The sequence below is a fragment of the Syzygium oleosum genome, unplaced genomic scaffold, assembly GCF_021117445.2.
Source record: "Syzygium oleosum isolate NSW1041296 unplaced genomic scaffold, Sole_v2.1 Sole_v2.48, whole genome shotgun sequence".
Lineage (NCBI taxonomy): Eukaryota > Viridiplantae > Streptophyta > Magnoliopsida > Myrtales > Myrtaceae > Syzygium > Syzygium oleosum.
The window spans coordinates 1,915,404-1,943,199 of NW_026607532.1; the positions used below are offsets into that span (position 1 = coordinate 1,915,404).

The 27,796-nt window shown below is 40.9% G+C and overlaps 4 protein-coding genes across 6 annotated transcripts; 1 reads left to right on the forward strand and 3 right to left on the reverse strand.

Moving 5' to 3' along the window:
* Window positions 1–5,115: 5,115 nt before the first annotated feature.
* Window positions 5,116–7,721, forward strand: LOC115662809 (exocyst complex component EXO70A1-like). Of its 3 annotated transcripts, none has more exons than XR_008815478.1 (2): window positions 5,116–7,258; window positions 7,379–7,721. XR_008815478.1 is itself a non-coding variant. In XM_056306841.1 (1 exon), exon 1 carries the CDS (start codon window positions 5,116–5,118, stop codon window positions 7,021–7,023), a length of 1,908 nt encoding a protein of 635 aa, XP_056162816.1. In that variant the 3' UTR covers window positions 7,024–7,721. The 3 variants fall into 3 exon arrangements, 1 of the variants encoding a protein (XP_056162816.1); XR_008815479.1 differs by having other exon boundaries at window positions 7,681–7,721; XM_056306841.1 differs by having other exon boundaries at window positions 5,116–7,721.
* A 1,924-nt stretch (window positions 7,722–9,645) lies between these two features.
* LOC130136713 (uncharacterized) lies at window positions 9,646–13,595 on the reverse strand. The gene is made up of 5 exons (XM_056306842.1): window positions 13,202–13,595; window positions 11,564–12,482; window positions 10,940–11,035; window positions 10,223–10,359; window positions 9,646–10,088 (listed from the first exon to the last, which is right to left on the reverse strand). Exons 1-5 carry the CDS (start codon window positions 13,429–13,431, stop codon window positions 9,920–9,922), a joined length of 1,551 nt encoding a protein of 516 aa, XP_056162817.1. The 5' UTR covers window positions 13,432–13,595; the 3' UTR covers window positions 9,646–9,919.
* Window positions 13,596–15,115: 1,520 nt separating this feature from the next.
* LOC115662811 (sm-like protein LSM1B) lies at window positions 15,116–18,726 on the reverse strand. The gene is made up of 5 exons (XM_056306803.1): window positions 18,120–18,726; window positions 16,340–16,408; window positions 16,122–16,237; window positions 15,977–16,039; window positions 15,116–15,404 (listed from the first exon to the last, which is right to left on the reverse strand). Exons 1-5 carry the CDS (start codon window positions 18,178–18,180, stop codon window positions 15,327–15,329), a joined length of 387 nt encoding a protein of 128 aa, XP_056162778.1. The 5' UTR covers window positions 18,181–18,726; the 3' UTR covers window positions 15,116–15,326.
* Window positions 18,727–21,447: 2,721 nt separating this feature from the next.
* LOC130136709 (probable LRR receptor-like serine/threonine-protein kinase At3g47570) lies at window positions 21,448–24,655 on the reverse strand. The gene is made up of 2 exons (XM_056306833.1): window positions 21,967–24,655; window positions 21,448–21,866 (listed from the first exon to the last, which is right to left on the reverse strand). The coding sequence occupies exons 1-2, from the start codon at window positions 24,653–24,655 to the stop codon at window positions 21,448–21,450; spliced, it is 3,108 nt and encodes a 1,035-aa protein (XP_056162808.1).
* Between the last annotated feature and the right edge of the window lie 3,141 nt (window positions 24,656–27,796).

Below are 27,796 nucleotides of genomic sequence, written 5' to 3' on the forward strand. Positions count from 1 at the left end.
AGCAATTTTGTTATCGCATGTATTTGAAGTACTCTCATATAAAGTTCCTCAATTTCAGAAACCCAATACGAATTTTGCCGACCGCATATCGTGCTATCCTCAAAAGAAAATCAATCTTATAAAATAATTATGGATCAAATAAATGTCACTGGTTTTCAAAACTTTTTAAATTAGATATCTTTGCAATTGCAGCGCTAAATTCTGTTGATAAATATGGTCATTTCACATTCGATGTGAGTGAAAGAAAAATGCACCGATGAAATAACAAAATAAGATGAAGCGAAGTGCATCATAGAAAAATACGAAAAAAAAAATACAATAGAAAATGGGAGTGGCCTGACCCTAATTGTAACCAACAAGTTCCATTCCAACTCATTGACAGGTATATAGTAGAGCATGCAAGTCAACCTTACTCTGCAAGCCAAATACAGCTGTATCTTCTACACTATTTTATACATTATACGGTTCTTAAGGAAGGACCAAAAAACAAAAAAAAAAGGCTCAAATTCATATGCTATTCTTCACCTGGCACTCAACAGCACACCCCTTTCTGCTCTGGAATCCCATTTAATAAAATGCAATTTTTTTTTTACAAAGTTTAGCAATACCCAAAAATAAATAAAAATAGATTCTTACACAAAGTCCCATACTTGCACATTGTATCCGGACAGTGAATATGTACTTTGACACTACAAAGCTTAGTCAAGCTTGATTGAAGATCCGTGTCTTCTTTGAATTCGCGACTTGCGTGGTTGGTCGTATGTTTCTAGAAAAGTGTTACCATCTTGCTATGACTTTCGGGAAATTTCCAAAGAAAATGACCCAAAAGAATCGATCTACTTCCCCTTTAATTTGATGAGAAAACTTTGATATCGTGCAATAACTCTCGAATGAAATGGACCGATCCCATAAGCAAGCAAGACCGCACCTCGAAAAGAGGTTCGAGTCCCTGTGAGAGCTGTTCTTCTCCAAGGGCCTCCTGCTCCAGTAATCAAGGTTCGAGAAGACCAAAGTTTGAAAGGAAAAATTGAATTGATTCTTCTCGAGGCATGTACGGCGTTGATATAGCCAATGCAATGGCGATCGAACTTTTTCCTAATCACAGAAGTTCGATTAGCGTCCCCGCGATGCTCGTTAATCTTAATCTAGACCATAGGAAAAAGGGATTGCATGATCTCCTTCTAGAAATGAAAATTTTCTTTCAAATTTTAATTGGCTGGACATGCAAGCGGGGACATCACATGGGAGAGTGCCTCGAATCCCATGCACCCACTCGTGCGCCTCATTAAAATTCATTTCCTCTTGCTCTAGACTGTCGTTTATCGATTATTTTGTTAATAATTGTTCTTGTTTTATGCACTGGCCTATCGAAACCCGACACCTGTTATAAAAAAAAAAAAAGATTTCCCAGAGATCACAACGATATGGAAACAAAAACTATTTGCAAATGCCCCGATTCTTTTTTTGTATAAATCTCTTGCGTACGTGCAAGCAATGCACGCACGTGAATGCTGGCCTTAATCTATTGATCCGCGGATTGTTTGACTTTGATCCTTAAGCTTCTTGATTAATCTACACCCTAATATCGTACATGGCCCAAACCGAGACAGCTAATTCGTTTTGTTAATCAGTTGCCAGCATGATTAGGCTCTTATTGCAGCGAGCAACCCTGGACAAATGATGCACGCGAGAGCAGCTCGATCGATCGACCCGAGATTCGGTTTGCTTTGGGAACAGCAAGGGCTAATTCTAAAAAATAAAAAATAAACTTTAACTTTAACCTGAGTGACAATTCTTGCCCGGACCTTTTTTCGTCTTATAAAAAATCACCGATTTTCACTTAAATCTCAAATCTGGTTCCGTTGAAATGTCCAACTTGATTACTCCACCTCAGTAATAAATTCATGTCGCTTGCTAGATGGATTCAAAGCACTATTCATTATCTTCTTTTATGAACCATATCTTGAAGGAATAACGGTGAAGTTGTTCACAGTCTTATTAACTTCATTAGCAAGTCAAAAAGATCTCTAGATTCTCTAGCCGGCCTCCACTGTTTCGTCGTAATCTAAAGTTGTGGAGCACCACCAACCTTTTTTTATGAAACAAGTCCAAGCCCTCCCTCTGAAACTTCGAAGTCTACGTCGAATGGACATTAATCAATTGATCTCATTTAATATATCGGGCTCTAATGATGAATATTAATAAATGCATTATTAGAAAGTAAAGTGAAGGAGATATAAAGATGTGCCTTGCCAAAGTGCTTGTAACAATCTATAAGATCTCAAGCTTTGGTTAATGGGAGCCACATTTGGGACTTGAATAAATGTTAGTTATATTTACTAAAATAAAAAAAAGTTCGGATCAAAATTATAACTCAAAATAAAATTGATGCTTTTTTTTTTTTTGGAATTAACCGGAACAACATTTGGATACTCTACAACACTGGTGATGGAATCAAGATAGACTTTTCAGAAGACTGATTGCTGTGACGCTGTTTCGGTTGTGAGCAATGGACGCCTGAGTTGGACTCCCTGGTCGACGTACAGAGTGACCGCCGCCCTCCCTTCCGTTAGGTGCTATTATGCATCGACTACAGATATAGCACGTCGAATTATCGACGGTCGAAATGTGCCGCGATTGCTATTTTGCTACTAGGCCTCGTATACTTTGATAGAAAAAAAATTTGATACCAGCACTTTTTTTTTGTTTTTCAATGTAAATAATCGTTATTTATGATATACGCTATTCTTGACAAGAACATCAAAACACAGTACTTCCATAAGCGTCACTTTCAGATTGTTTCCGCGAAATTCGGAGGAAAATGACCGAGATGCGTTTGTTCAGGTGTTGGTGGTTTGAAATTTAAATGCCCAGCAATTTCAGAAGCTCCAGTTGTGATGAAGGAAACTACTTTTCTCACTAATGTTTACATTTTATTTTAGGTGGAACGACATCGATAGTTCCTTTACTTTTGTTCGAAATTCAAAATCGTCGATTTACTTCTTTTTTTTTTTGGTCCAAAATCGTTCCGGTACGTTTTACCGTCAGTCCTTCGGTTAAATGTGGCTACCGAAGTGCTAATTCGGCAACAGAAAATTAAGGCGGCAATCCGAAGGCGCGTGTCTTTTTTTTACTTTTAATCGGTACATTCGTTGCTAGCGTGGCCATAAAAAAAAGTAGAAATTCGAAAAGAAAAGCTTACTTTTAGTAAAAATGAAAAAAAAGGGTTAATACCACGAACTGGTACACCTGTGATAAATTTACCAAAAACTACTTTTTTGACCACAAAAAACTCAAAACTGGTACAATTGTGATAATTTTACCCCGAATTATTTTTTTGACCACAAAAAACTCCACACCGGTACACTTGTGATAATTTTACATCCAAACTAATTTTTTAACCACAAAAAATCCCAAACTGGTACACCTATGACAAATTTACACTCCGTTAGTTTCTGTCAAATTTTACTGTCAAATTGCTAAGTTTAATGACACGTAGTAATTGATAGGCGTACCGATTTTGGGTTTTACCCCTCTGTTTGTCACAAGTTTACCAATATATGATTTTTCGTGATATTAATCTAATTTAACGGATACTAACGAAGGGTAAATTTGTCACAAATGTACCAATTTGGGATTTTTAGTTGTCAAAAGATTAATTTGGGGTAAAATTATCACAAGTGTACTAGTTTTGGGTTTTTGGTAGTCAAAAAATTAGTTCGGAGTAAAATCGTCACAAGTGTACTAGTTTTGGATTTTTGACTGTCAAAAAATTAGCTTGGGATAAATGTATTATAAGTGTACTAGTTTAAGGTTTTTTGTGATAAAAAAAATAGTTCGAGGTAAAATTGTCACAGTGGTACCAGTTTAGAGTTTTTCGTGATATTAATCCAAAAAAAAAAAAGAGTAGACACGGCATGAGCGGGCTTGATAGTTGCAGGACCACCACCGTCGCATTGGTCCTACCCACTCAACGGCGGCGACTGCTACTACGGTGGCGGTGATCGCGTTCGTCGCGGATCCAGAATCCGGATCTTTTATCTCCAACGCAACACTACGCCGTGGCTACTACCGCAACAGTGGGGTAGCCGATCCACGGCGACCCGCGACCAACCGTTGCAACTTTAAGATAAACTGTAGAACTATCCCCACTCCTAAGGTCGGAACAAAGTCATCCCAAGAATTGATGAGAACAGCATTCGATCGCTCCTTATTCAGGCCATCAAACAAACTGTGCACTAAAAACTAAGCCTAACATATAAAATGATAACTTTTTTGTTCTGTCTCGTAAAGGGGGCCGATTGAAGTTCGTGGACGGCGGATGATATTCGGCGGATTCGGATTCATAAATCCGGGAAGCTCAAGCAGATCGAGAACGTGTCCCTCCCCCCCGGCAATATTCCGGCGGATATTCCGGTCACCGGGGCACGGCCCAAAGGTCAACGGTGGAAACATCGCCGCACAGGAAGAGAGAAAGGCGTCAAAAAAACCTGTCTCCCCTCTCTCTTCTCTCTCTCTCTTACCTTTCCACAGTCGAATCGACCACTGAAAAATCAAAATCTTACACCTCAGAATTCAGACAAAACTCCACCCCCATACAAAAAAACAGAAGGGAGAAAAAATCCAACGAGAGAGCTGCCTTCGCAGACCACCCTCCAATCGCAATCCCCGCGAAACATTTTCTCCGCGAAAAAGAGAGGAGGAAAAGAAAAACACAAAAACGACTATCTTCTTCTTCTTCTTCTTCTTCTTCTCCCTTCCTTCCTTCCTTTTGCCTAGAAATTTAAAAAAGGGTTGAAAAGTAGGAGGAGGAGAAGGAGGAGGAGGAGGAGGAGAAACTCAATCGGTGGAAGGAAAAAAGCTCGAAAGCGCGCACACCCACCCAGGAGTAGCAAACTCTCCTCTGCAAAAGGCCAAAAACAGTCGAGAAAACGAGAAGAAAGTTGCTCTCTCTCTCTCTCCCTCTCATCTTTCCCTATAATTATACAGACCCATCATCGGAAAAGGATCGACCGAGCGGAAACTCGCGTAAAGATCCTACCTTTCTCTCTCTCTCTCTCTCTCTCTCTCTCTCTCTGTGTTTCCCCACTGCTTTCTTGATTCCGGCTTCCGATCATGGACTCGCCGGAAAAGTCCCTCCGCAGCAGCCCCATGCCCATCGATGCGGCCGAGCAGATAATCCTCCGGTGGGACTCCACGGCCTCCGAGGACGCCCGCGAGAAGATGATCTTCCAGTCCGACCGCGACGAGATCGACCGCTACCTCTGCGCCGTCGACGAGCTCCACATCTCCATGTCCTCCGTCACCCTGTCGGAGGGCGGCGGCGGCGGCGGCGAGGGGGGCGACAAGGTCAGCTCCGCCGTCCAGATCGCGATGGCGAGGCTGGAGGACGAGTTCCGCTACATTCTCCTGAGTCACACGAGTCCACTCGAGGCTGACTCGCTCACGACCGAGTCGTCTTCCTCGGTCCACTCGTCGATCTCCTCCGCGGACAGCGCTGAAGTCGACCTCTACGCCGACGACGATTCGACGCACAAGGGGCTGGATCTGAGCTCCGGGCTGGATCTGAGCTCCGACGAAGTGAAGGCCGAATCGAGCAGGAAGAGCGGTAGCGGCATCAGCTATCGGTCCTCGAGCAGCATCCGCGAGATTGATCTCGTGCCGTCCGAGGCCATCTACGACCTCCGATGCATCGCGGAGAGGATGATCTCGTGCGGGTACATGCGAGAGTGTGTTCAGGTGTACGGGAGCGTGAGGAAATCAGCTGTTGACGCGAGCTTCAGGAGATTAGGGTTTGAGAAGCTGAGCATCGGTGACATACAGAGGCTCGACTGGGATGCTCTGGAGGTGAAAATCAGGCGATGGATTCGCGCGGCGAAGGCTTGCATTAGGGTTTTGTTCTCAAGTGAGAAGAAGCTGTGCGAAGAGATTTTCTATGGCATCGGTACTAAAATTGAGGATGCTTGCTTTATGGAGACTGTGAAGGGACCTGCGATACAGTTGTTTAATTTCGCGGAGGCGATCAGCATCAGCAGACGGTCACCCGAGAAGCTGTTCAAGACTTTGGACCTCCATGATGCGTTGATGGACTTGATTCCCGATATCGATGTGGTTTTCCAGTGTAAATCGGCAGAGTCAATACGGGTTCAGGCGGCCGAGATTGTGTCCCGGCTCGGGGAGGCCGCACGGGGAATTCTGTCGGAGTTCGAGAACGCGGTGCTGCGGGAGCCGTCGCAGGTCCCGGTGCCGGGTGGGACAATTCATCCCTTGACGAGGTATGTGATGAATTACATAAGTTTGATATCGGATTATAAGCAGACCTTGGCCGAGCTCATAGTGTCGAAGCCGTCGACCGGTTCGAGGTACTCAGGCGATCCTACGATCCCGGATATGGAGTTTGCCGAATTCGAAGGGAAGAGCCCTCTGGCGCTTCATTTGATTTGGATTATTGTGATCCTGCAATTTAATTTGGAGGGCAAGTCCAAGCACTACAGAGATGATTCACTGGCACACCTGTTTATGATGAACAATGTTCATTACATTGTTCAAAAGGTGAAAGGGTCGCCGGAGTTGAGGGAAATGATCAGTGACGATTATCTGAGGAAGATGACCGGCAAGTTTAGGCAGGCGGCGACTAGTTACCAGCGAGCGACATGGGTTAGGGTATTGTATTGCCTAAGAGATGAGGGGTTACATGTTAGTGGTAGCTTCTCATCTGGGGTGTCGAGAAATGCTCTTAGGGAGAGGTTCAAGGCTTTCAATGCCATGTTTGAGGAGGTTCATCGGACCCAGGCCACATGGTTTGTGCCTGACGCTCAGCTTAGGGAGGAGCTTCGTATTTCAATATCGGAGAAGTTGATTCCGGCTTACAGGTCATTCTTGGGGCGCTTCAGAAGCCATATCGAAAGTGGGAAGCACCCGGAGAACTATATAAAGTACTCGGTTGAGGATTTGGAGACTGCTGTCTTGGATTTCTTTGAGGGATACCCTGTATCCCAGCACCTGAGGAGGAGATCCCAGTGATGATGTGGATTGGATTTTTGCTCGTTAGAATCTAGGACACATTCTTTGAATTCTTTGGGGAGCATTTGGGTGAAGATGACGGGGTGGCCGCTCTGGTATTCCTTTGCCCTTTGGATTTCGCTGAGGAGAACAGTCAAATTCAGTTTGGTTGGAAGAGATCCTATGTTGGTTGCTACTTGCAAGATCTGGTACAGGTCCCCAGAATATCCTACACTTGGCCGAATGCTTCTTTGATGTAAGCCTGTTGTTTGTTTTATTACCACGTTCTGATTACGCTTCATTTGTTCATATGGTCACTGTTGTATGTGTGCTATGCTTTTTTCTTCTTATATCAGAGACAATTTTCCTTTTTCAGCTTCAGATTTCTTTGAGATCAAGCTATGGTCTCGACCTCGAGTAGATGCATATAGAAAAATGGAATGATTTTTAACGTTTTCTCCTCATGTATTCACCGAGTTGGTAATTGTTGCTGAGCATAGAGGGTTATAAAGCATTATGCTATACTTCGGTCTGATAGAATAAAAGCCGGTCGCGTTATTTGTCAGACCACATATGGTATCTAGTGCAGGGTGCAGAGATGTGCCATGGTGAGCTCAAGCATGTTCTTACGCTACACAGAGTCCAGTGCTAAGAATTTTCTATTTGGATTTGTGGCAGGATTCAAATAATGTTAAACGATGTTTTGTTTGCTCAGATCAGATGCAATTTGTTTAAGATCAAATAAGGTTGGGTTACCATGGAAAAACTTCTGTTGCTACTGGTCGTCGAGCTCAGATCAGCATGTAGTAGGGTTGACATTTAAGGGGGTTGATACTTCTACAAACGAGTTAAAAAAATATACTATGTGAACGCCTTCTCGAAGTCAAATGCGACAAATTGACATATTTTCTCAGAGCTTGGTTGCAAAAGTATATCGTATGTCGGCTGAGCATCAATGTCGCAGAGTCATGGTACGAAGTTCAGTTCGACTCCTGAATTCGTGTCGTACTAGTCAACGAGAACTCACGATTTGCTTGTAATCATGGTGAAGTTGGAAACTCGGGTGGTAGAAGTGCTTAGTCCGTACTGCTTATCATGATAAACTTGCTGAGTGTTCTGCATCTACCCCCATTCGTGGAAGGTGCCTCTTATATCGGTTTACAACTTTCACTCGTCGGGCTCTTGGCTAATTCATGTGCCGTGCCCATCTGTCGGGTGCAAAACAGAAATGGCCGTCTTCAAGGGTTATTCCGCCCCGCGGTTGCCAGTCATAACTGCACATCTCAATTTCTATTGTCTGACGCAAATCTTGATATTTAAAGATGAAAATGGCGGAATCAATCCTTTTTTTCTTGCTGCCCGAAAGAGAGACAGTAGGGACCAAGTTCATTTGATGTCATCCTCGAGTGTAGCCTGTGGAGAGAGAAGACTATACGGAGCTTCTTGAATGGAAACGCACTACGACTTTACATCATGTCTTGTGTAGTATGTGAAACTCCAGAATCAGAGAGTGACATGAATATACGATGTTATAAATGTCAGGAATATACTATGGTGACCAGGCAATGTCAGTCGGAAAAGGGATGGTGAAACTGTTTCTGTTTTATGTATGGAGAAGATCCCAAGTTTCTGTGTCGATACTGATATGATTGTCCCGTTGCGAAACCAAATTATATCGAGACTCGAAATTGATGTAAAACAGGAGAGAAACTTTCGAATTTGCATTATCCCTTCCTCCACCCTACCAAACCCCATCCTGGTCCTCCCCCCCCCCCCCCCCCGGTTTTCTTAGGTCACAAGCAATACCTTCCTTTCTTTTCTGTTTTGGTGTCTGAATACACGAGCTAGCAATGTCGATATACAGAAGAGAAGAGACCTCGACAAATTTTGTGGTGCCATCTGCTAAAGCATGTCCACTCCCTCCACTGGTTAAGATTGCTAAATGCAGCCAAAGCTTGAACTAGGCTGAGCTGAAAAGCAATTTGATTTAAAATTTATCTCGCAAGTGGAACGCCATAACAGCAGAAAGAAAAGGCTAGCATGTTATCAATTCTGCCGGAACGGCCGTGGAAGACCAAAAGATATAATTGCCAGAATTTGAGCCTGATGATTGATGCAACGCTGATGTCTGGGGAAATAATTGGCTTAATGCATCAGATGCTTTTGCAACTTGTCAGCATCCCACATCTTTGTTAACACGCAGGATTGACCCACTTCAGTATTATTCATGCCCTGAAGACAAATCCAAATGCATCATGGTTTTTAGCCTGCAAGTGAGTTTGCCCTTCCCTTTGCCTTTTTCGATTATACAATTTACTCCTCAAAGCCCTTTTTCTTTCAGATTATTGCCCTTCAACTCGTTTTAAATCCTTCCACGCGGTATTTGGCAAATTTCCCTGAGATGAACTATCAGGGTTTGCTGAGGTTCATAGCCAAGAAGGATCGTAGCCCTTTGTAAGTCTGACAAATAATGCTGGCAAAGGAGACCGGTTTTGTTGCAAAATGTACTCAAAGGGATCAAAATGAACCGTCTGACAAGGCATCAAAATGACATTACGAAAATGAAGCAAGTTAATGGACTGAATCCATGCTGAAACCTCTCCTTGGAAACTAGAGCAACGGGACCATATGTCCATAAGAAGATGAGTTCAACACAACTGGTACTCATTTCTGTTTATCGTGTCTGTAACTATCAGTAATGTATACAATGACCAGATGAACAAATAAATCAAAGTAAAAGATCTACAAAGATAGGAGGCACATTGATTTTAAGTGAAGATCTCTATGACAAGAACCTGTTTTCTGAAACTTTTGCGCTTGGTACGATGGAGAGGCTAACGAACTGTTATGTCTTGTCACCGAGTGTCAAAAGATTAACAAGTGAACCTCCTCACAGCAACATAATTCAGCTGCAACTTCACTCTGTCTTCTCTTCCATCCCATCTGCTGCTCCATTGCTGCCGTGCACGGCCCTAGCATCCTGCACACTATGGACATCCTTTGATGGTGTGGGTGATGGCTTAATAAGTATCAAGTTGGTTTCTTCTTTGTCGAATTCATCTCCTGCCTCCGACGAGTAAGCATATCTGCAAGAAATAGGTAAAAAGTCAAAAGCAAGTAGTATGTCTTATAGCTCAAGTGAGTGTTTTCAAGACATAACATGAGTTTCTGCGAGGAAAAAGGAAAAGGATCATTTGAGGAAAGGAAAGTTCTTCCTTACCGCATTGAACTCTGAGATGGAGCCCAAAGAGCACATATGACACAAAGAAGAGAGAATGACAGGACTTGCCAGAAGGCAGGAATGACCCATGCATTCTGCCAAAGCTCGTTGTAGACATCCTTTGACTTGAAATAGAGCTGCAAGCAACAAGTCAAGTTTTTTAATGGTTACACAATGTAAACTTCACGCAGAGGGTGAAATATATATTTTTCCATCTTTTCCTCACACTCAGCAAGGGTAATATTGGTATGTTAGTGCCTGAATTGAAATCCATACCGTTGTTTGAAATCAAACAATAAGAACACAAACACTTGTTGTTATTATGTGACCACTTCCAATCCACCTAGAAGCTCACGCTTGCAGCCTGAGGCGTGATTTGATATATAAAGAATCTAACTTTCTTTCTCAAGCATAAGCAAGGATTTGGCTAGACTTGAAACTGTTAATTAATTAGTATTGGGAGGTATACAAGGGTCCAGTGCTTTGACCATAGGACCTCGTACTGTCACATCATGCATGAACTATGTGCCCACTTCTGTTTGTGATCTATCCAGAGGCTTAAATTTGTGAAATGGAGGCATTTTAACAAAACATATTACAATGATGGATTATGTCGATGTTAATTCCTTTGCCATTGAAAAATTATTAACCTACTTAATCTAGTCCCAGGAAAAGTAGATCTATCCATACTCATGCATGAGTGATCTAATTTATTACCTCGTAACATAACCAACCAACAGATACAATCACAGCAACTGCCAGAGCATTCGTAAACTTCCTGTAGATGTCCAGTTTAACCATCATCCTTCTAGCCTGTCATTGTATCAGCAAGCACAAGTTAAATTACTAAATGAAGTAGTAATGTATGCATCAATATGAGTCATCAGCATGGCATTACACAATGCAGCATTTCTAAAACTGAGCTAACCAGCACAAATGCCAAGGTGAAGGGATTGAGGGTCAATCAATGAGAATCAAACAGACAATCCGATTTTGATTGTACGCAGCAATCACAATTGACCAGACACAGAAGCGGATTACAGTTGACGTTTTCTATTTATTTCAGGTCAGCAAGTTCAAGTTCAACATGGTGGTGATGATGACTTTTTAGAAGAACATGAACAACATATTTAGTATCATTTCTTTACGTAGGACCACATAAGAACAAAACCCTCATGAGACGATATTGGGTATGCAAAGAACTTCATGTTCTACTTCCCCAGATGGAGTATCTTTATCATAAGAATGTAAGGATGCACCACCTTAAACATCAAAACTTGAAGAAAATGAATCTAATTTGCAATCAAAGAAGAAACAAACTTGGAAATCTGAACCAAGTACCTGAAGCTTACTCAAAGTTGCAGAGAGGGAGGAAAATATCCACAAGATGAAAAAAGCATCCAGGATACCCACTGGAAGAACCAAAAAAAGTCTTGCTTTCCCTGAAAGATCGCTGACTGCACCCGCATTTTCCACCAACTCAAGGACTTCAGATGCCAGAAAGAAGGTCAGTCCAAGCATAATGACCTTCGAGGTAATCCCACCTAGAGTAGGCCTAACAACGCCGTAGCCCATTGCAACCATCAGAATAATCAGACGCGCAACTGTTCGTTTGATAGTTCCAAAAGTAACTGCCCACACGGTGATCCCAATGGGCCTGATTCCAGTCTCATTGAATTCAACATAGTCGAAATACCACAACGCCATCTCAAACATGCCCAAGGTTATTACAAGGGTTATGCAGTTCTGCAGTGGAAGAACTTCTCTCCAGAATCTGGCATACTGAGAGAACCAAAAGACTCCAAGTATCACAAAAGCAAAGGACATGAAACCGTAGAAGTTCATAAGAGGTGCCATTCGACCTGGCAGATACCCAGTAGGGTTTTTCCAAATTGTTTTCCCCTCGATAGTCAACTCCTTGAGATTAGGATCACAGTGGATAAAATACAAATTATACATCCCAGTTCCTGTTATTGGTATTGATTTTGCAGGCATCGTCACAACCTGATCATCCATTCCAAACGAGATGCCAAACACTTGCGGCCAGTCAACGTTCTTCAGAGAAGGCCGGTGAATGATCCGACCCTGCTTGCAGACACCCAGCTTAGCAAGATCAGCTGTGCAGCAGACTGCTCTTTGACCACCATAGGCTGAACCCCCAATAGTCTCCCTATCTTCCACCTCAAAAACAATGGCTTGTATCAACTCGGAACTAAAGTTTGCATATTCCTTGGGTCTCCGGAACTTAATCTTTTCAAATCTGTTCAAGTAAACATCGTGTCAGCGCAACTAAATGGGGAATCAATTCGAAAGTAAGAGATCCATGGGTACAAACAGTTCTGCTTAGATAGATCTACTTCCCCTGTAACTCAACAACAAGCTCACAAAAGTAAAGATGAAAGTTGCTTAGGTTACCCCACCACAGGCACACCACCCATCATGCAATGAAGTTGTCAACACACGGCAGATTTCAGATTCGGTCGAACTATATAAGGTGACATTAACGAACAGGCACTATTTCAGAAAACTTACTGAAACAGATATCTTCCTTTTCCTTAGCTACCCACTCGAAGGAAAAAGAGTAGAAACACGGCGCTTAACATTACTCACAAAAGTTCAAGAGCGATATTTTAGAAAATTGCCGATCACAGATGACGGGCAGATCTGTCCTCAAAAATTAACATCAATTGCAAAGCCAGCACTAGTTCCTCCACTCGAAGCATTCAAGTAAGAAATAAACAAGCGATCAACCAAACGAACTCGCAACGCCAAAAAAATTTTCCCAAGGAAATCCTAAGATTCGCAGCTAACACAACAATGCTCGAAGCTGCAACTACACAATCGGCACCGATCTCGGCGAGATCAGAGTCGAGCAGCACCATGGAGCCAACACAGTCACGCACGCAACAAAATGCGCTTAAAAACAAAAAAAAAAAAAAACAAGAAGCTCGGAACGAGCAGAGAAAAATCGGGCGTTACTTGATGAAGGACTCTCCGTCGGAGGGAACGGCGGCGGCGGCGGCGGTGTCGTTGGGGCTGGAAGTCGGGGAGGAGGAAGAGTAGATTCCTTCGCTGCCGCCGTGGAAGAAGAAGGCGTTGCCCTTGCTGACGAACCGGTCGCCGCCGTACTCGTGGACGGAGCCGTAGGAGGCGGAGATGGAGGCGCAGAGGAGCGAGAGGGCCGCCAGAAGGCCGCCGCGCCGCGACATCGTCGGTGGAGGGGAGGGGAGCTAGCTTCGACGGCGATCTCGGCCGGGCGGGGGGGGGGGGGGGAAGAAGCTTCGGGACCAGCTCAGCTGGTCGCGGCGATTCAAAATTTTCAACACAGTCCACGGAGAGAGAGAGAGAGTGGAGTGCGGTGGATCTGGCGGTGGTGATTGTGTCGGAGGAGTAAAGAGAGTTCTTGAGCGTGCGTCGACTGCGGTCGCCGCTGGGAGAGAGATGCTCGGGGTGGTCATCAGCTGCGCCCGGTCGTATTTCTAGTTGTGGGACTCGCGGCGGTTCCCGCCCGCTAAGGGAAATTGGAGTCGCGTTCACGTGCGTGCGCCGTTCTCTGCGGGACCCGGGTTTCTAGATGGACGGCGGTGATTGCGCTTCGCCGTGGAAGCGGTTGCGGAGGATGGTTTCTCGGGCGTGAGCCGGTACTAAAATAGAAGCCGAAGTTAATGGTGTGTCGGTTCACCGCCGCAAGCTCCACCGTCGCGACTCGCCCGAGTCGTTTCCCCCACTCAGTAATAAAATGGATTAATATTACGAAAAATCTTAAATTACTTTATTAGTAATAAATTTACACAAAATTAATTTTAAAATTATTAAAAATTTCAAATCGGTATATATATGTGATAAATTTACTATAAATTAATTTTTTTATCACAAAAAACCAAAACTGATGCTTTTGTGTCAAAATTATCCCCCGTTAGTTTCCATTAAATAAGATTAATATCACGAAAAACCACACATTATTACACCGGTTTTAATCAAAGGGTAAAATCATAAATTAATATACCCGTCAATTATCACGTGTCATCAAACTCTGTAATTTGACTGTAAAATTTAACAGAAACTAACGGAAGGTAAATTTATCACGGGTGTACCGAGTTTAAGGTAAATTTGTTACATATGTATAATTTTGTGATTTGTCATGGTATTAACCCTAAAAAAAACAAACTCGAATATTCTAGGCTTTTGTGGGCCGGGCCCAGGAAAAACCGGCCCAGAAACTTGGGGTGGTGAGCTGATAATCGTGTTTGTCCTTTCTTCTCTCTTGGAGGGTGCCGTCCAGTAGAGGTCATCTTCTTCTTACTTTTTTCGAAAAGGGGCAGAAAGTTTCAGGAAAACACCAAACACTCACCGTGTTCCTCCTCCGGTCAGATTCAACCAGGACTAGGCTTGAAATTGATATGGGCAACGCAACAAATAGGGCTCGGCCGAAATTTGGTCACAATGAGCCTTTAGCCTTCGCTGGTGCAATAACTGTTTCTAATTCCCACCTTGTAAAGCAAAGGTTAGAGGCCAGTCCTTATACACACCTATTGCAACTCAAGGTTCTCTTGCTCTGCATTAACGAATTTGAAGAAGAAATCAGTCTGCGATCACAAGCTAGGCTTCCCATCCATACGTACCCGTGCACACCCACAGAAGCATAGCAGGATGAACGAACGATGGAGCGTGGTCATGACAAGCTCAACCCAACGAGGGGTCCGAATCGTGATACATATGAACATTAAAGCTGCCAATCGGGCATGAATCTGCAATGATGCACTACCGCTCCACAATAATACTCCGGTGACGACGTCGGTCATCATTTGAATCAATCGCCAAATTTTCATGATAAAGTTGACTTCCAAGTTCTGAAGCTTAAGCCCTTTTTTTTTTTATGAAAAATGATCAATCTACAATCAAATCGCAATCACAATTACATTCCAAATTTTTGAATGCAGAGCCATCTGTTACAAGCAACCACACTACTCAGAAGATGTCACGGATACCAGAGAGAAAGAGAGAGAGAGAGAAGAGCAGCCTTTTTAAACCCAATTTCCGCGATTTAAAAATTATGCGGACATCACTGGAGCCGATGAGAAAAAACCAATCGATCCAGCATACGTCAATCCAGATCCAAGAATTCCATTCTTTTCCTCATGGTGCCTTTGAGGTCCGAAGCTTCCCTTTCAGCCTTCTGTGCCTACAGTTACAAAAACCAGACGCGATTATCCTCATGGATATCACAAATTATTGAAACAAGATCGCAAGGAAATTTCATACAAAATGACGTATCCCGCCTATCTAAGTGCATTTCCCTAGTATGAACAGTAACATGCCAATGCGGGTAAACTTCGCTATAACACGTAAGAACACCGAAGACCAAATCTTTCCATCTCTACAGCGGTTTCGCCGACCAAAAAAACCTCTCTACTTCTACTTTAATTTATATTAGACTGCTATTGGAAGAAACAGTTCAAGTCTACCTGCCATTTTGACAATTATGAACTGTCTTATAAAAACTCTTGGAAATACTGGCTTTTGGTTAAGGAAAGAAAACCAGCAGGATGTTCACTTAAAGTCAGTGACAGAACTAGGCCTGAAGCAATCCTTGTGTACTGAAGTCGCCACACAATTTTATGAACCCAAAGGAAAAAAAATAGTGTGACAATAGATCCATTCCCACATTGAATACCTTAATGAATGACAGCAGATCCCAAATGAGAAACAACCCTTTCTCAATCTTAAAAGTCTTAAAAAATTCCACATGCTTACCCTTCTAATCTCTGGTACTGGGACACGAGTCATATGTGGGGGGAGTTCCTCTTTCTCTAAGTCCTAGTAAAACAATAGCAAAAACTTAAAAGCATGAAATAGAATACTCTACAGGATAGAAAGAATCACTGCATATTTCTCCTACCAGCTCGCCAATTAAAACAACATTCTCCCCACGAATTATATATAGACCTAAAGGAATGTCACAGTATAGATCACCAACAATGACTCTCTCACATGCACCTTCAAGAACAGCATTTGCTGCATGAAAGAAATCATTTTGTCAAAAGAATATACCATAAGACATCTCAACCCAAGATCATAATAGCACCATAAACATGAGAAACAAACTTAAAAATCTACCAAATTGGTCAAACGAACGAAGTATCCCCAAGAGCTTCCGTCCATCCCTCAGCAACACAAGAAGTTTTTCTGTGGAAGATATACCGCCAAGTGAGCACCAAAAAAAAAAGCTTCCCCCCATATAGACTATCTCATACTCATATCTCAAGCAAAGTAAGCTTGACTACCAAAATGACACTCAAAAACAATGACTTAATACATCTCCACGTGACATATTCAGACACGTTAGCAAACTCCCATAAACTTTTCATAGTTCTTGAAGTAATTTAATATTTATAACATGGTTGTTAGGATCGTGATCTAGTCAAAACAAAAGAGGGGATCCAAGTCATTGGTAGGATCTTAACTTATTAGGATCTTTATATGATCCCAATCCAAAGTGTAATTTGGTACCATCCTACTGATCCAATTTTTATATCTTTCAATTATGTTGATATTTCATGTGATAGAAATATTAAGATTTGTTTAATTCTAGTTTAGAGATGACTTAACCCTCAAAGTCACAATCTTTAGAGTTTTGATCTCAAAGGTCATCATAATCAGGAAATTTCAAACAAAAATTCCAAATTCATATTTTTTGTCTAGATTTTTAAGATGTTATGATCCTAGCTGTCAATTCCCTCATACAACCCATCTGTCCTAAGCAGGTAAGCAGGATCCCAATTATAACAACCTTAATCATAACAAGCACAATATTGACTAATTATCAGGAAAAACCTACACTTGAAGGGTTTTTAATTTTCTATCTTAAATTTTAAAAACTCTCAATTCTACAGTAAATTTCAAGATCAGTCTCAAATATACCCCACCAAGATCAAGCAGTTTGTGCCACCAGTGAATGGCAGTGCAACATTTAACAAGGTGTTGCTATGCTGTGGCACTAATATGGTGCAAAATCCTTCAACTACATAGAACTTTAAATTATTACATGAACACATCAGCAAAAACAGAAATTGCCACATCAACTAGAAGGAAAGAATGAAAGGCAAGTACTGTGACTAATGACCTGGATACTCACAATCAATACCTATCCGACTCTATTTATCAATGGCATAAACAAGTTTACATATGTTTTGCTTTTCATAATATTTCTTGGTCGGGAGAATAGAAGGTTGGGATAGAGTTTGAAAATCTCAAGGCTAAGGCTTTTTAGATGATTAAGATGAAGACAATGATGATGACTAGGACGACTTAAACGGCAAAAATAAAGAATTTCTCAGGCATCTTAACACAGCAACAGATTAATATGAAGTATAATTATGTGTTTGCCAGATTTGGAAAAGCACGAGCTTGCATTGAAAACGCGAAAGTCACATGAACCAATTTTCGAACGTGTGGTTGCTCACTCATCTGAGTCAACTTGTCTTTTCTCTTTGGGAAAAATAGCTCATCCTATCATTTTTTTCAGGCAAAGCATTTCTTCCACACCACATTTAATAACTCAATATCAAGTAAAAGTCAACTCTCAACTCAGACATCCTCCTCTCACTCTGGTCTTGCTTTAAGACCTCAACCTTATAAATCACTTGAAGCATCATTATAAGAAGTTTTAGACAACAGACACAGTCGCGATAGATAAATAGCATCTTGGCAAATATACAAAGAAAGGACAATCCCAGAATACACCAAGCTCAAAAGGCATTCTTACTGAACCTAATAAGTGCTACTTAGTCACTAAAATTCAGCCTTAAGACATGCAAGCAGTAGGCAATTGGCCAACATGCAATGATATCAAGCGAGAATCACAATTACACAAGGCTTAATTGGAGGAAAAGCTTACTGTCAAGATAGCTGGCGAGGGAAGTAGATAGATAGACATCTTCAGGGCCTGCCCAAGACATTATACTGCTCAAAACTTTTTCGGTATAACAAAAACTTTCGCCGAAAAAAGTCCACCCAATTGCCAATCGACAAATGGCATCAGCAGCCCAGATTACTCCTGTTCAATCCCGCCAAAACCACACCCACTCTCTTCAACCTAAAGAGACTACCAAAGTATCAATTCCAAACTATCTAAAGGCCTCAGATTTAGCCCCTTCAAAACCCTAATCCAAAAATTCTATCTACTCTGAGAATAGAAAAACCCAATTCACGAGCTTTCAAGTAGAAGCTTTCTCCTCCTTCTCCGCCAGACTAGAAAAAAGATCCCGATTTCCGATCCAATTCGAAAACCCAATGCCTTCGTTACCAAATCAAGAAACGTCAACGGAGACAAAACGGATAATTTAGCCCAGCTATCACTTCCGAGTGCGTGGGGAACCTCGAATTGGGGCAAGAAAAAGGGCACACCCAGATCCAACCGCACCGCAATTTTGATGAGCTAGAACTTGGGGAAAGGAAAAGTGCGAGAGCGACCGAGAGAAGCAGGAGAAACGAGAGAGAAGACGCTGAAGGCGGTGAGAACTGAGAAAGGGGGGTTAAGGAGGGGGAAGTCCTTCTGATTATGATGAGAAGAGAACTCCGTTGGAGTTAGATTGGTGAGGGATGGCAAGAAGGTCAAAGCTTGTAGCTTTGAGGAGTCACCCAGAAGTGAGAATCAGGTGAGGTCTTCTCGTCTAGTGTTTTGAGGAGACATCTCTGGGGGACTGGGGCCTATGGGCCATGGCAATCATAACCGTCGATTGAGTAGGATTCGTATATAAAAGACTCACGTGATCAGCGATTGTGATGAATTTGACAGGTCATCTTATGTCTAGAATTTGACAAAAAGAGACAAACTTTTGACAAGTAATTCACTTTCGATCAATAAACTTCAATATATTTTACAACTAATCATTTGCATTAGCGGACTTTAGCTTTCATTAATGTTATACTAGATTAGTATTTCTTTGCATTTTATGTATTCTTATCGAAATTTGACTCACTTCTTGATAAAGTGCTGATGCGACAATCATATGGCATTGGCTTACAATTCAAGTTAGCTCAAAGTGGGACAAAAAACAAAAAAACGTGGTATCTACTTAGACTCCATGAGACATGGCGGCCATGTCAGTATCTTATACCAAAACTGGTGTCAAAACACATTATTGCAAAGGATGAATATTTAATATATTGGGCGATTAAAATCAAGTTCGATGACTTCGTCATAAGAGATACATCGAAACTTAGTGACTACAAGTGCAATTCACTCAAATTACACTTACCAAACAAAAGTTATTTTTTTTTATCTGTCCTATCTCTAACTCTCATCAGTGTCTAACTTTTGCTTTGCCTTTTGCAAAGCGCGGAAGTCGAACTCTACACCTGTGATACTAGCGTCCCCACCCCCCGAGTTCAAGTTGGCTGCTAAGCTCCTGCCTCCCGGGTTAAGGTTTTCCTTTGAAAATTAGTTTTAACTAATCATAGAAAAAATTTAAATGAGGTGAAGGTATGTTTTTAATAATTTGAGGTGCTCAATAGTAGACTTATGCACACTAAGTAACAGCTAATCATGAAACAAAACTTGAATCCCAAATATGAAAACAGTTCAAGCAAATTACTTCTGGAATGGTGTTTCCTTGAAAGCTATCCAAGAAGAGGAAAGGGAGGCATGTCCTTCAAACTGGCGGGTGCCTAATTTTTGCAGTGCTGTTAGGAGTAACAGTGTTGGTGGTCATTAGTATCCTTGGCACACTTTCAGAATGAGAGTCTTCTACTTCAAACTCCTTCCAAGAATTCTCTTCCAGTCGTGTCCTATGAAAGCCCTTTTGAAAGCTACAGATGAATTTCGAGGTAAATTTTGGTCAGGGTCATTGTGCCCAGTCGAGCTTTGTTCAGGAATGTGCCAACCATCTTGGCCACAATTTGGAGGTCGTTATTTATGGAGTTTTGGTCGTTGGAAGCTTGGAAAAGGATTGAGTATGGAATGAAAGACGTGATGAGACGAAGAATACGAGTCTTCACTTCAGAGACTGAGAGCATTGCCATCGATATCACACTCGTGGGATTATGTCTATCATCATAGTGAAATGGCTATAGTTCGTTCTGGTCTTAAGCCGATTAGTATTCTCCTTGATGAGGACATGATGGTACGTGCCGGTGATTTCTGGTTGGTCAGAATTGATAGCAGACACAACGCATTTTGTATCAATCGAACAAGTTCTATTGTGAAAAGAAATGAATGAACGAGAGAAGGAAAAACTCTGGCAAAACAAGAGTAATGAAACTGGCATGCTTTAGAAATAGCAGTTTTGGAGATCCATTCCCCATTAGAGAAACACAACTAGCACAGATCGCATGATCAGAATTGGGATAGACTACTTATGCTAAACCATTACTTATTCATTTTTTTCTTAAAAAACAGAGCATTTCCTTATTTAAGCTGAATCTGAAAGAGATACTGGGCTTGACAGCAACATCACTCATCTCCAACTGTCTCGCACAACTTCCGCAACGCGTAGTGATTCCTAGTGAAGCTGTAGAAAGAAACCAAGCACTCCTCTGAGTTAGAAAGCCTGGACAAAAGGTAGGATTTGCAAGGGGAACAGATAAATTTCCAACAAAAAAGGAGACAGATTAGGATTTACGTGAAGGAAACCCCACAATGCTACTGCGTTAAAATAAAGTCCTTAGAACAATTATTCATTCATTCGAAAAGGTTGATCATGGATATCAATTGAAAATAGCCGATGGTTAATTAATTTGTATTCGTCTAAATGAGCTTCATACCGATAAAAAAACTGAATATTTGTTCACACTGATTTAATAAAATATCATAGCAATGCTCGAGATTGTGCATCATGGACCACATGCTAGTGCAATATCTGTGAGGATGAGGAATGATAAATCAACTATTATCTCCTTACAGAATCGACTGCTTCTGTCCTGTTATACATTTTCAAAGTCCAATTCTGATTCTTTTATACTGCCTGACTTTCCCGCACTTCATAGGGTCGAGTTTCGTCCATGTTCTCAAACTCGAGACAAGTTTTAACGATATTACATGAAGGTCCGTGCACAGCGGGGCATATGGTAGCTTATTACGGGTACAGACAAGAAAAGACGATCAACTATTACCTTCTATTGAAAATGCACGATTGATTCTATATTCTGCTTCACATTTTCCATGTATGTTTGCACTAGCATAAGCAAAACTAAATATTTAAAACAAGGGAGAGGATAAGAAGTTATCATATCACCTGTGATAATTCATCTTGTTCACGTAAACCCAGTGCAAAAAGCTTTTCCCTAATCTTTTGCAGTTGATTTGCAACACCGTTGATGCTCATCCGTCCTCTAGGCACTTCATTGGAACAAGCGACTCCAATATTATATACCATAACCAAACACTCTTGAAATATGTCATTGCTTTCGAAGAGCCAATGTTGAGGACTATCGGGGTCAAAACGACTCTCTCTTTCTAGAAGTAGAATCCGATCCGTAACTTCTAACACTCGTTCAGGCAAAGCCGCCTCGACAAAACTATGAAGAGTCAAATTGTCTCTGAATCTATTGTCGGTGGGACTCAATCCCGTGAACATCTCTAGCAAGACGATGCCGTAACTGTAGACATCACCTTCTCTTGAGACCTCGCATCCCATTACATACTCTGCCACATATTTTGACCATAGGGGAGATGAAAATAAGAGTGTTGATCATCAAAAAGAACATGGAGCTCATATCATTAGAATAGAAAGTAGAGAGATTACCTGGTGGAGCATAACCAATTGTCCCTCTAAAACCCACTGAGCTCATCTGATTAGCTACAGTATCAAGGGATGATCCAAGAAGGAATTTGGCCAATCCAAAGTCACCAACATGTGCTACCATCTCAGCATCTAGGAGGATATTGCTTGGCTTCAGATCACAATGAAGGATGGGGCAGTGGCACTGGGGATGACGATAATCCAGTGCAGAAGCAACACCAATAGCAATACTTATCCTTCGAATGAAATTCAACTTTTTCGAAAGCTCATTCTTGTGAGATGATGTTGTGTTTGGGTGTAGCCACCGTTCTAGGCTTCCATTGCCCATGAATTCATAGACTAAGGCCTTAAAATCATATCCTTGATAATCAATACTCGAGCAAACTGTCAATATCTTCAAAAGATTTCGATGTTTAATGTTTTTTAATGCCTCGCACTCGACTATGAAGCTCTTCAAAGCACCGTGACGGACTAAATGAAGCACCTTCACGGCAACAAGAGTTCCGCCGTCCTCGAGAATCCCCCTATAAACGGAACCAAAGCTTCCAACACCAATCAAATTCGTTGAAGAAAATCCGTCAGTTGCTTTTAGGAGTGTTCCATAAGAAACGTTCGGAGGTGAACCATCCATCGAACTTGGAATTGGTTCATTTACTTTCTTCTTCAACCGATAATGATAGATAAAAGCAAGAATAACAGCTACTACAAGAACTCCAAAAACAAGAGAAGCAGACAATATCACTATATTGATTTTTCTGCGCTTGGAGCTTTTGGAGATGCAGTCGGGGAGGTGAAATTCTGGCAGTCCGCCACAGAGCTTATTGTTCCCAATAATAAAAATAGCGGTAGCATTCTTAAAGACTCCTTCACATGGTAGCATGCCTTCAAACTTATTGTACGATAAATTCAAAAGTTTTAAGGAACGAAATACCGATAAGAATTCTGGAATCTGACCCGACAAATTATTGCGTGAAAGATCTAGTTCTTCAATGCCTCCTAATAATTTGATCGATTGAGGAATCGACCCATGGAAGAAGTTGCCCTCCAACCTTAGCGATGTCAATGAAGTGCAATCACCTAAACTACTAGGGATTCCACCAATCAACAAATTGTTCGAGATGTCCAACGCAGTCAAAGCTCTCAACTTGCCAACTTCTGTGGGTAGAACCCCAGTCAGATGGTTTTGAGACAAGTTCAAAATGATCGCTAATGATGAGAGACCGAAGAGTTGTGGGGGTATAGCACCACTGAGATTACTATTCGACAGATCAAGCCATTGAAGAGATCGGCAGTTAGATAGGTGCGACGGAATTGTCCCGTGAAAGTTGTTCCCAGAAAGGTATAGTATAATCAACTTGGTTAGACTTCCCAAAGATGATGGTATAGTCCCTGCCAGGTTGTTATCACCTAGCACAAGTATCGCTAGATTTCGTAGATTCCCCAAATTTGAGGGGACAGCACCTGAAAGTTGATTGTGACTCATAAACAATCTTTCCAGGTTGACCAAATTCCCAATTTCTTCTGGAATTTCACCAAATATTTGATTGTCCGATACAGAAAATTTTGTGAGAGTGGTGGATAAATTACCTATGCATTTAGGTAATACCCCACCAAACTCATTCTGGTGAATATCCACGTCGTCTAACTTGGTGCTGTTAGTTAACGAGCAAAGGAAGCTCAAGTCTTCAGGTTTTCCCCTTCCAAGCTGATTTTCATGGATGCGAAACCAACGAAGCTTATACAAATTTTCCAAAGAAGGTACTTTCCCAGAAAATATGTTCATATCAAGTTGAAGCACTTGTAGTTTCGTGCAATTTGATACCGATGGAGGAATCGGCCCCTCAATTTGGTTCTCGAAAACACTTAAAAAATCAAGGTCTAGGAGTTTGAGGCATATGCCTACAGGAAGAGTCCCATGTATCCGGTTGTCTCCAACATCAAAGACAATTAGCGAAGAGAGATTGAGTAGCGAAGATGGAATTGTACCTGACAATCTGTTTCTTCCGAAGGCAATCCATTGCAAGTTTGTCAGGTGGCCTAGAACTTGGGGAATGCTCCCGCCCAAGTTGTTTAGGGCTAAAAGAAGCACCTCTAGTGAAGATAAGTTCCCAATGGTGGAAGGCACACTCCCGGTTAGATTATTATCATACAAATCGAATTGCCGTAGCTTCGGGAATGAACCGAGCTCTCCAGGAATTTCTCCGGTTAGTTTGTTGACCCCAAGCCTGAGGAGGACCAAGTCCGAGCAACCCGATATGTTTCTGGGAACTTCCCCAACCAATGAATTGTTGTGCAATCGTAGAATACGCAGGCGGCGCAACTGGCCGACTTGCGGAGGGATTACATGACCGAGACTATTGTTTTGGAGCCGCAATTCCCTTATGAAGCTGAGGTTTCCGATATGAGGAGAGATTGGCCTGGAGAGTCCTTGTGATGACAAGTCCAAGACCGTGACCCTCCGGTGCCTCCGGCCGCATGTAATGCCATACCATTGGCAAAACCCAATGCTATGGTTCCATGAGTTGAGCACGCCGAAAGGATCTGCGGTTATGCCGGCCTTAAATGCGAGCAGGGCATGTTTGTCTGTTTCATTGGTGGTGGAGGAGACCTGGTACAAGCACAGAGCAAGAGCAATACCGAGAAGCAAGTGGCATGATTGAAACGCAGCAAAACTAATGCTTACGAGCTTCATTACTCAAAGCCCAAGGAAGGCAAGAAGAAACAAGAGGCAGGATCTGTGCCAACGGAAACCGTCAAGAGATCTATAACAAGGTGTTCATTTTTTAGGACGGCTTTTTGAAGCGCTTTTCTTCTTCATTTACTTCTGTTTCTTTTGTTAACAGCAAACAAGTCAGAAAAGTGAGTATCTTGACTCACTAGTCACAGATCACCATCTGCGTGTACCGCGTGGGCGGAATTCTTTCTTCGACCCGGTCCAATCCGGGTCCCGCACGAATAAAGCACTTCACCTTCAAATCTAAATATATCTCGTACATGATGCCTTTGGAAAAAAGTAGTCGTTATAGTCAATAAATTTCGTCCATTTAATACTTTTGAACCATAATTAGTTTCCACAGAATTGTTTGAAATGAAAAAATGTTGTTATGGTCGGTGGATTTTGTTATTATAGCATAATTTCACGTAATTTTTGCAACGAAAATGTTATTCTCTTTAGGCGATGCATTCATATGGTTTTCTCTCTCTGGTGGAGAAGTTGTTCCTAGTCACTTTAATCCTCAACCATTAATATCAATGGGTTAAGGGAAAATGCATAGAAAGATGCACAAACAAACTTGATTTAGTTTTAAATTATAGTACGCTTACGTAATCTACAATATTTAATAAGATGACTTTATACCAAACACATTAACCATGAAAAGACACTATTTCATAGCATCAACGACACTAGATCCAAAGTAAGAAATATGATCGTGCATGTTGTCAATATAGGCGATTCTATTTTCTTTAGGAATCCTGATCAACATCAACTTGTTCTTTCCAAATTGTTCTTCATTAGACGTCACCCATATATCCATTAATTTGGTCAAAATAGGTGTCAATAGAAAACTATAGAATTATAACATCATAAAACGGGGAATCCTTAATTTTCCATGTCGCTTTCACTTTTTGAAATGAGTAAATCTTCATTACATTTAGAAAAAAAAAACTTAAAAACAAAATATACATACCTCAACCTTAATCTTCACTTTCTTCATAATCCATGGAAAAAAGTAGCAAAAATTCAGCCAATTAAAAGATATGAAAAATTTAATATATATATACATGTATGATACACTTGTTCTACCTTAGGACCTTGCAAAGGAATTGTTTACAAAATAACATTTTTAACAGATTAGCAACTTAGATCAAACTTCTAAGAACATTTATTATCAGCGGATTAATACTATTAAATAGAACTTCCAGAACGATGATATTGCTTAATGAATATCAAGACATTGATTTATGTGATTTCATTGCAAATGAAATTTACAGTTGTCATCGCAAGTCTTTTTTCATGCATTTGATATGAAAAAAAAAATAAAACATTGTTATAATGCCAATACATAAATGGACAAACTTCTCTACAACTTATTTAGTAAAAAGAACCATAATAAGACAGAGAAAAGATTACCATGGTTACTAGGTTGGGCAATCTGCACGGGTAATTGCAATCATATTGAGACAAAGAGAGAGAGAGAGAGAGAGAATAAATGTGTGTTGTTGAAGCAAATAATAAGGAATTGGGATGTACAACCACCGCAAAGGATAAAATTGATCAGAAACTAGTACCATACTATTAAGTAACCATCAAAAAGAAAATAAAAGAAAAATAAAGGTATATGTACATGACATCAGGAAGATGTTTATCTCATAAAATCAAAATATAGTGCTCACATGAGGAAGAAGCTGTGTGGATCTCCAAAGCTTGAAAATTGGGAGCTGAGCACACAATATACCTATTTTAATAAGGATTTAACACCCAGTTAAAGAAAGTCTATCAATTTCCATGTAAGTTTGGAAAAGTATGGCAATAATTGCCACCTATTTTGGTCGTTCTTTTTCTTCATATGAAATAATTATTTAATTTTCAATTACGAATTTAATAGCTTATCGGCTACTTTAGGACGTATACTAGTTTATAAGGAAAAACGATAGTGTGCCACACACCTAGGTCCCCTTTCTAACTTTCCAAGTCTTTAAAGTCAATGTGAAAAGGTGAAATTAGAAAAGTTGGAAAGAGACTTCTACTTTTTGGACAATTTTCGTCACTTGTCAGCATGGAAACATTTGGACGTAGGATTTTATGAAGGATTTGCGTGTCATTTAACTTATGAGGATCAACAGTGTATGGGGTCTGGATAATTTATTTTCCTTGGGGAATTGACATTAGTTTCTAAGTTAAGATTACTCTTTCTCTCTCCAACCAGATAAAATATTGCACTTAATATACAAGGAGATAAATGAAAGTTAGGCATCATCATAGATTATATTGTTTACATATATTGAAATTTGTGCCGAGTTCCTCGAAAAAATTAGGCCCCTACAGCTCCTCAGACCTTTCTACAATGCCATGGGCAAAAATCGTTGCAAAATCATTGAGCTCATTAGAAGAGATTGAATGATTGATGATGATTGTTAGACATTGGTTGATAATCATTAACAGTTATCGGATCAATGGTCGCATCTAATTGAGCCCGATAACTTTGTTATGAATTAACCCGCGACATGGTAAAAATGCCCATAAATGTTACTTGCACAAGACATTTAGATGTAGATCTATTCTTCTATAGCTAATAAATGTTCATCCTAACGATAATCTATATATATAAACCAACATTAGATATATTTTGTCCGTGAGAATTGTCAAAATTGCCGCCTTCATTGTTGTGTAAGAGAAAGAAAACAATGATGGGAAAAGGAGATGATTGGAAACAACATCTGAATGAAAATAAGAAAAGCGAGCTTTCGTTAAATCTCACGGAATGTAAATATTTTTCGTTTTCATTCTTTCTTAGCCTAAAATGAAAATATGATTTCCAGTATCTCCATTCCCATCGAATTTTTTTCCACCAACTGAATATATATTAAAAAATGGAAAAAATTTACGTCTTCACTTCTTTTTTTTTGTGAAACCGCAATAGAAAAAGTTTTGAAAACTAACACAATCCTGTCAATGTAAAATTAAAAAGAAAGAAGATAGGGACTAAACTTTAAGTTTCTACGGGAAAAGAGCCGATTAGCAGCGGTCAAAAAGATGGAAAATAAAAGTTCCCATAATATAATTTGTACGGGTGTCCTACCATAACTTTTTCAGATGTGATTATTGACTAAT